The sequence below is a fragment of the Sus scrofa genome, chromosome 3, assembly GCF_000003025.6.
Source record: "Sus scrofa isolate TJ Tabasco breed Duroc chromosome 3, Sscrofa11.1, whole genome shotgun sequence".
Lineage (NCBI taxonomy): Eukaryota > Metazoa > Chordata > Mammalia > Artiodactyla > Suidae > Sus > Sus scrofa.
Window position 1 is genome coordinate 17,090,606 of NC_010445.4, and position 8,696 is coordinate 17,099,301.

Here is an 8,696-nt window from a genome sequence, read left to right on the forward strand (position 1 = left end):
TGGCAAGTTATGTTTAAAGAATGCTTTCATTTAGGTGCCTCCAAAAGCAAACGCTGGGAGGAGTTCCCGTCATGGCACAGTGGTTAATGAATCCGACTAGGAACCAGGAGGTTGCAAGTTCGATCCCTGGCCTTGCTCAGTGGCTTAAGGATCCGGCGTTGCCGTGAGCTGTGGTGTAGGTTGCAGACGCGGCTCGGATCCTGCGTTGCTGTGGCTGTGGTGTAGGCCAGCGGCTACAACTCCGATTTGACCCCTAGCCTGGGAACATGCATATGCCCTGGGAGCGGCCCTAGAAAAGGCAAAAAGACAAAAAAAAAAAAAAAAAAAAAAAAAAAAAGCAAACGCTGGGAGTTCGCACTGTGGCTTATTGGGTTATGAACCCAACTAGTATTCATGAGGATGTGGATCCCATACTTGGCTTCACTCAGTGGGTTCAGGATCCAGCATGACCGTGACCTGTGGTGTAGGTCTCAGACACAGCTTAGATTTGGTATTGCTGTGACTGTGGTGTAGGCTGGCAGCTGCAGCTCTGATTTGACCCCTAGCCTGGGAACCTCCATATGCCATGGGTGTGACCCTAAAAAGACCCCAAAAAAAGTTTACCAAGGAGCAATCCCAGTGGGACCCTCTGAGACACTGAAAACTCACCTAAGAATTGACCCCCAAGGATCTCTAACTGGTTAGAGGGTACAGAACCTCTCCACCCCCCACCCCAGGCCTGCTGGGCATGGGAGCCCCCCACCCTCCCAGAGAGCACCCTCCGAAAGAAGCATAGGGAGCAGCTGGGGAGACTGAGCATCTGGGAACCATCTAGAGAAGACTTCTCGGGTGGACCAGGGGGATACGGGCACGCACAGCATCTGCTTCAGAGGGTGATGTATTTGAAGTGCCTGAGAGAAATCCAGGGGGCAAGTAGCAGAAGATACACTGGGGTTGCAGGCACCGATCCTTGTGACCTGCAAAGCCCTTCGTGCTGTGGCACCTGCTTCCTCTTTGACCTCCGTTCCTACTTCTCTCTCCCTTGCTGGCGCTCATCAGCCGCTGGCCTTCCTTCTTTTCTTCCAATACGCCAAGCTCTTTCCTACCCCCTGGCCTTTGCACTTGCTGTTGCCCCTACCTGGATGCTGTCCTCAGCTCTTTGCTTGCCTGGTTCTTTCCTCAACCTTCAAAGTTTCAACATAGACATTACACAGTGTCAGAGGCCTTCTCCGACTGTCTGGTTCAAGTACCCTCCCACCCCCCACATTCTCCAGCTTCAGTCCTTTATTTTTTTCCTTCTCACCTTCCCTCCTTCCCTTCCCTCCTCATTCTTTCCTTCATTAGCAAACTTTTGTCCCCTTTTATCTTTTTACAGCCCTGCAGCATGTGGAGGTTCCCAGGCTAGGAGTCCAATTGGAGCCGTAGCTATCAGCCTGCGCCACAACCACATCAACGCTGAATCCAAGCTACAACTGTGACCTACGCCATAGCTCACAGCAATGCAGGATCCTTAACCCACTGAGCGAGGTCAGGGATCGAACCCATATCCTCTTGGACACTATGTCAGGTTCTTAACCCACTGAGCCACAATGGGAATTCCTCATTAATATTGATGGAGTGCTTACCATGTGCTAGACAGCCTCCTAGACACAGGACACATAATGGTCTGCAAAACAAATGTGTCATCTGGCAAACAGGCTCCCAGGAGCTTGCTTGTGTTTCAAAAATAAACAAGCAACAAAGACCTATTTGCAATAGTGATAAGTGAGGGCCTAGGGAAGTGCTGACGGTGGAAATAAGGCAGAAGATCCAGTTTTACTGAGACTGTCACCAAGTCCGCATTGCAGCATCACACTTGTCACAGTGTGCGTTTCATCTGTCTCCCCTCCTAGACCACAAGGCGATGGTCTTCCCAGGACCTGGCATGGAGCCTGGCACAGTACGTGCTCAATAATTGGTAACTTGGTAAATGAATGACTTGAGACTGGAGGTGGTTACAAGCCAAGGGGTGGACGGCGATCCCCAGGGAGAATATAAAGATGAGGAAGAGCAGGTCTAGGGAGACCCAAGGAGAGGAGACTCCAAGACAAAAGGATCTGGGGCTCTGCCTACAGCCAGAGCAGAGAACTTCACCTTTGTCCCTTGGACACACATATTCTCTTTGGCTGTTAGCTCCTCCTTGAGCTGGAAGGGTCTCTGAGGATTCACTGCTTCCAGCCTCAAAGGTCCCTATAATTAGGACCCAGGAGTCCAAGCCCTCTCCCAAGGGTACTTCAAGGTCCAAAATACCAGTTCTGGGGTTTAGAAGGGCCCTGAGGCTTCAGGCTAAAGTTCTCCTTGCCTAAGAACCTCTGGCCCCACAGTTCTCTGCTGGGGCTTGGCTCAGGTGTCACCTCCCCCAGGAAGCCGTCCTTGACTTCCAGTCTGAGTTAGAAGCTTCCCTCTGGCTCTTGAAGCCCCCATTGATTCCTTCAGTCACTGACCACCCCAAGGGTCATTCTCTGTCTAGGGAAAATGTTACGAATCAAAACTAGGGTGAGCTTCATCTATAGGTGAAGGACAGCCTGCAGGGGTTGAAGCTGCAGATCCAGCTCCGGCCACAGGGCGGCGGCCTAGAACCCATAGCCGCCGCCGGAGCGAGTTCCAGGGGCGGGGTGTCGCGACGCCAGATACTCCTGCAGAGACACAGCACCGGTGTGACGTGGAATGTGTATTTATGTAGGTAGAAAAAAGTGCACAGAACAGTGAGGGGTCGGGGAGAGGGACATCCTGGCCTGGGCTCGGATTTGTGGAAATTGCAAGGGCCCTCTTCCAGTTGGGGGCTCCCTTAAGGCTGGGAATAAAGTGAAGGGCTCACGCGGGGTCGCTTGTCAGTGTACGACCCACTTTGGGGGACATGTGGCCTTAGGATCTGGGCCTTTTCTGAACTCGCCCACGGAGAAAGTGCCGTACCTTCGGGGCAAGTCTCTCCAGGGGATGGAGCCTCACCGAGCGGGACTGGGGGAGTCCCAAGCTCCAAGAGCCAGGCCCTGGGGTCCCGAGAGCCCGATCTATCGGGAAGGGCGAGGTCTTTGGTGCCGCGCTCTCTCGGCGGGACGAGCCCCGCAGGCGGTCAGCCGAAGAGCTTGAGGAAGCAGGGCTGGCAGTAGGGCTTGCCGGCGCGCTCCTGGAAGGAGCCCTTGGTGAGCGGGCGCAGGCAGAAGGTGCAGGTGAAGTGGTCCGGGTGGAAGCGGCGGCCTAGGGCCGACACGCATCGGCCGGTGACCGGGAGGCCACACGTGGCGCACAGCGACCCACGCCGCGCGTGGAAATGGTTCTCGCAAAGAGGACGGCCCTCGTGCTCGAAAAAGCTGCCTCCCGAGAAGGGCGCGAAGCATTCCTGGGGAAAGGCAGCCGCAAAAGGATGGATCAGCGCCAAGCTCCAAACTAAATAACTCGCTTTACGGGCTGAATAACCCGGGAGACCCTCGCAGCCCGGCCGCCCCCTCCCCAACCTCCCGCAAAGGCGAAGCCTGGTCTCCGCAGGCTGGGTGCTGGGAATAGTCGCCCCGCCCCCAGGTCCGTAATCCCGCCCCCCGTGGGCCCGTCCCCCCCAGGCCGCGCCCCCACAGCCGCGCACCCTGCAGACGAAGCAGTCTGGGTGCCAGAGCGCGCTGAGCGCCGAGATGTAGTTATCCAGAATGGGGCCTTGGCAGCCCTGGCAGCGCGGGGCGAACAACTGCAGGAAGTCCCGGCGGCAGTAGGGGCGGCCCTCCCGCTCGTGGAAACCTAGGAGCGGGAACCGAGTGGGAGGAAGGAAATGGGTGCCAGGTGGCCCTGGGAGCCTACAAGATCTGAGGCTGTGGAGCCAGAGGAGGGGCAGTCCGAGGGAGCAGTAGGCGGAGAGGGACGGGGTCGGGGCGGGGGGGCCAGAGCGGGAGCGGAGGGCATGGGAACCCACAGGTGGGACAGACTGGGGCCAGGAGAAGGCAGGAGAAAATTCGTGGCCCCGAGGGCATCGAGGTCGCAGTGGGCTGGGCCAAAGGGAGTGGGGCGGGGCGGAGCGTCGTGTAGACCCGCGGCTTTCAAGGTGCGAGTCAAGCTCTCACCCTCATCTCCGAAGGGCTCCCCGCAACTGACGCAGCAGAAATGCTCCGGGTGCCAGTGGGTGCCCAAGGCAGTAACCATCTTCTGCGGGGAATGAAGGGGAACACTCAGTGTGGCCCTCCACTTCTTCACCCTGAACCCCTCCCTCCCTCTGCCGCCCGGAGCCTAGGTTCGGCGGGTTGAAGTAAGAGTTTAAGGTTGGGGAGACCTAAGCAGGAACTTGGGGGTCAGAGAGAGAGGGCGGAGTCCAAAGGCCAAGGGACGGGGCTGGGGGGGGGGAACCTGTGAGTGGATGAGGCCCGACCCACAGGTGCCTGGGGTGAGACAGAGGCGGGGCTTGTGGGCCAGATGGGGCTCACATGTCGGATGGGTTGGTTACAGAGGCCGCATCTTGGGGAGAAGCGTTCGAAGTAGCACTCGGGACAGAAGGGAGCTCCATCCTTCTCAAAGAAGCTGCTCCCTCCCAGGGCCGTGGAACAGCCGCCGCAAACGAAGTGCTCAGGGTGCCAAGCACGGCCAAGCGCTGTCACCACCTGCGAGTGGGAGGTGGGGGTGAGGCCTGGGTCAGAGTGGCCGTCGGGCTGCCATGTGCCCGGTAAGCTAAGGTCGACATGGCACTTTTGGAACCTTATCTCTAAGAGATCAGGATGCAGAACCTAATGTCCACGTCATTCAATCTGTAAGCGATAGAAATTCAACTCGTCTTCCAGCATAATGCCTAGGGCCCTCCTACTTTTAGGAGCCCACGAAAATGTTGTAATTGCTTTTATTATTATTACTTGGGGGCCATGCCCCTGGCCTTCGGAATTTCCCAGACCAGGGATCAAATCCGCGCCGCAGCAGTGATGGGAGCCACAGCAGTGATAAAGCCAGATCCTTAACCTGCTGGGCCACGAGGGAATTAATGTAATTGCTTTTAAAATTAGAAGAACAAAATGAGCTAGAAGAAAATGACTTAATATACGATATTAATATAGACATCTTTACACCAACACAGTCATAAAATACTTATAATTTAATTATTAATATAATATAGAAGTAATATATCATTAATATATTAATATATCATGTGTATAATTATATATTATAATTTTAATTTTAATATTATATAATTTTAATTTTATAATTAATATAAAATATAATTTTTTTAATGGAGGAAGGGGCCCATGAAGGTGAAACTGCTTAGGTCCCCATGGAAGTCATAATGTCAGCCTGCTTTGCTGAGAGTGAGATTCTAGGATGGCCGGAGGATCTAGGTCAACCACTGGGCACAGCTGCCCATAACATCTGCTCAGCCAATAAGCAAGACCCAGAGCTCCTAAACCAGACTCCGATGGAGGAGAAACATGCTTTGCAGGTGCCTAAGAGATGGTAGGTGGAGCTGAGGAGGCTTTTGTGAAGATTGAACCAGATAGGGTTTTGTAAAGGAGCTGGCATAGTGCCTGACACACAGAAGGACCAGAAAAAAAGGATGACTGGGTTGGAATTCTCACTCTGCTACTTGCTTGCTGTGTGACTCAGAGCTTCAGTTTCCTCATCTGTAACATATGAATGACCACACTACCCACTTCCCAGAGTTATGTGTTAAAAGGGAGCAGCGCAAGGGCTGGCTCTCAGTAAAGCTGGATCCATGTGTCTCTAACCCCCTTCCTTGCAGGTTTCTACTTACTTGCCCAGCAATGGGTTTATTGCAGGAGCCACAGAGGCCCTTAGCCTGGGTGGGCACGCCGCGGCGGCTGAGGTCAGACTGAAGCAACCCCAGCATGGTGTCTAGGCTGCCCTGGCTAGTGGGCCCTGGTGGGGATGGGGAGCCCTCATTCACGGAGCTTGGCACTGCTGGCTGGGTTGGCCCAGAGGCTGGAAGCTGCAGCAGGGAGGACAGGAGAGCTGAGTTAGCAAGGCAGCAGATGTGGGCACGTCTAAAATGGGTTGGGAGCCACACACCCACACTGGCCTACCACCTCCTCCCCTCGCCCCCCCCCCCACCTGACTCACGTGGTTCTGGACACGGAAGTCAGAGAGTGAGGCCATCAGTCTGTCTAGCTCCAGGGTGGCCGAGGTGGCCGAAGGCTTTGGGAGAACAGGGGTTGGGCTGGGAGGGCTGTGAAGAACAAAACTGTGTCAACCCAGAGCCTCAGAGTCACGCTTCCTCTAGTAACGCGGGCATCCAGGATGCATCACCACTCTCCCAGCCCTGTCAACTAGGCCAAACTCACGGGCTGGGCCTTTTCTTGTCCTCAGAGGGGTCCTCCTTCTTCTCCCCTGCAGATTCCTTGCTAGATGGGAACTGGGACATTATTTCATCTGCAGAGAGGAGAGAAGGGCACTGGGCATGGGCTATGCCCTAGCCTCCCTCCCATTTAAGGCTTGTGTCCCTTTAGCTGCTACTCTGGGAAGTCTATACCCCTTAGTCTCTGCTCTGCCCTGCCCCCATCCCATCAAATCCAGTCTCAGTAACCCTGGTACCTGTGATGTTGAACTGAGTAGCATTAAGTTCCTGAAGCAATCGGTCTAGCTCACAGAGACCCGTGCCCAAGACACCACAGGAAGAGGAGAACGGAGGGGCCGCAGGAGCCGCAGGCTTCGGGGACCGGGGCTTGCATACCGTACTGGGAAACAGGGTGGTAGCCTGGGTTCAGGGGTGGGGAATCCAAGCCTCCTCACCTGGAGTCTCCATTGGCTCCCCATTCCCCAGTTCCCAGCCTCCTCACCTGTACAGATGGTCCTTGTCCCCAGAGGCTCCTGAAGACTCCCCAGAGCCCATCTGCAGAGAAGACATAGGCATGGGATGATAGGCCTGAATTTGGCTCCACTCAGGCCCAGATTCCCTTTGCCCCCGCCAAACCCAGCCCTGGTGGTTGCCCCAGTACCCCAGCATCTGATCTCACCTGTGGCAGAGGAGACGTGAGGGGCTCCGGGGGTCGCTCTTTTAGAGCCCCTGACCTTGGCATGTGTGAGGTTGTGGTCTCCAGGTCAGAGAGCAGGGCATCTGCAGGAAGAGGCCGTCAGGGTGAGAGGTTGAGAGGTCAAGGTTAGGGCAGAGACAGGGCCTTAAGAGATCAGAAATAAGTGTTCTAAGTGGGAAGTAGTTGAGGAGGACAGAAGCCAGTTTTAAGAAGAGACGTCAAGAGTCAGAAGGAAACAAAGGCCAGACCAAGGCAGAGATGTAGGACAGCAAGGAATAAGTATGATCAGAAGAGCCCATATCGCTCATCCTAGGAGTCATTTACAAACTCGGCCACCTGATTCGCTTATTCTCCAAATCTTCTCTAATGCAGTCAAAATTGGCTCTTTATTGGAGTCAAATTTGGCTCCACCCCAAATTGCTCAATTGGCTGTATGCCTGGCACCAGCTTCCTGATTGGATGTCCTTTCTGCCCAACCCCCTACACCTAAAGAGGCCCCTCCCAACTCTGGCCCACCTCCAGACCCGCTGGGCCCCACACTATACACCTCATTGGTGAGTCTGCTCGGATCTTCTTTCTGATTGGCCTATTCTTCACAGAGCCAGCGCCTGTTACCCTTGCTGAACAGCACCCCCTACTGCATGGTGCTGGAACCCCTTCTCTTCTTCTAGCCCTACTTGCAACAGACAGGGAGGATGCAGATGCCTGGGTCATCTTTCCTTTCCCCAAAGAGACAGAAACACACACACACACACACACACACACACACAACACACACACACCTCCTCATCCACAGATACAGATCCTTCGAACCTTTTGCCTTCTAGAATCTAGAAGTCTCTGGCCCTTTACTCTTCACCTCTGAATACCTTGGTGAAACCCTTAACCTCTCCCTGGCATCTTGGCACCCATCTATTATACTTTCTGCCCCAAGGATCTGACCCCTTCCTTACTACTTAAGGGCCCTTAACTCTTTCCTTCCCCAAATCCTAGGGCAAGCCCATTTTCTTCTCCAGAACGTGATGTCAGATTCTCCCTTCTCTACTTTCCAAGTCCCTGGACCCGAGGTCCCTTTAACCCCTCCCTTCCCAGAGCTCCTGAGCTTAGGAGCCCACAGGCGCTGCACCTCCCTGCCCATCTGTCTGCAGCCAGTGATGGAGGAGCCGAGCGGGGGGAAGAAGGGAGGGAGCGGCCAGTCTGGGAAAGGCAGGAAGGGAGAGGCAGGAAGGGGGACGTGGAGTCGGAAAGGAGGCGCCGGCAGACACCAGAAGCGAGAAGACAGGAGGCAGGGATGGGGAGATGCCGGGAGTGCAGGGGGCTCCAGGATAGGAAAGCGGATCTAGGCAGTGGTGAGGGACTGGGGACAAGGGGACCCGGGCCCCACTCACCCAGGTCCTCCATGACGGGGCGCGGGCCGACCGCGCGCGGGGCGAGCAGGGCGGGGGCCGTGTCCGGTGGGGGCGGGGGTGGGGGGACGTCCGGGAGCTGGAGGCCCAGCCGTGACCATGTAAGGAAGCCGGGACCCGCTGGGATAGGGCTGCGGGGGGAGGGGGGGCAATGAACGGGAGAACCCGGGGTGGGGGCCTGGGAGGGAAGGAGGGCCCTGCCCACCCGGGCCCAGCCTGCCCGCCTCGGAGGCGGCCACACCCCAGCCTTGGCCTCAGCTGCAGGGAGCCCCAGGCGGCCAGAGCCCGAGTAAGAAAAGTGGCTCTTTTCCAGACCAAG

The 8,696-nt window shown here is 55.8% G+C and overlaps 1 protein-coding gene across 5 annotated transcripts; it reads right to left on the reverse strand.

Annotated features, from left to right (window-relative positions):
- Nucleotides 2,670-8,599, reverse strand: TGFB1I1 (transforming growth factor beta 1 induced transcript 1). Of its 5 annotated transcripts, none has more exons than XM_021086389.1 (11): nucleotides 8,360-8,599; nucleotides 6,954-7,054; nucleotides 6,777-6,829; nucleotides 6,532-6,674; nucleotides 6,282-6,369; nucleotides 6,061-6,166; nucleotides 5,735-5,929; nucleotides 4,425-4,598; nucleotides 4,068-4,149; nucleotides 3,599-3,747; nucleotides 2,670-3,358 (listed from the first exon to the last, which is right to left on the reverse strand). In XM_021086389.1, the coding sequence occupies exons 1-11, from the start codon at nucleotides 8,370-8,372 to the stop codon at nucleotides 3,092-3,094; spliced, it is 1,371 nt and encodes a 456-aa protein (XP_020942048.1). In that variant the 5' UTR covers nucleotides 8,373-8,599; the 3' UTR covers nucleotides 2,670-3,091. The 5 variants fall into 5 exon arrangements, with proteins under 5 accessions (XP_020942048.1, XP_020942049.1, XP_020942052.1 ...); XM_021086390.1 differs by having other exon boundaries at nucleotides 6,954-7,115; nucleotides 8,360-8,551; XM_021086393.1 differs by lacking the exon at nucleotides 8,360-8,599 and adding an exon at nucleotides 7,754-8,135.

Excerpts from the sequence above, each read along its gene's own strand:
- TGFB1I1 (XM_021086389.1), bottom strand. Across the intron at positions 6,167-6,281 it reads GACAAGAAAAGGCCCAGCCC|CCCTCCCAGCCCAACCCCTG; the intron begins GTGAGTTTGGCC and ends TGTTCTTCACAG. Across the intron at positions 4,599-5,734 it reads ATAAACCCATTGCTGGGCAA|GTGGTGACAGCGCTTGGCCG; the intron begins GTAAGTAGAAAC and ends TCCCACTCGCAG.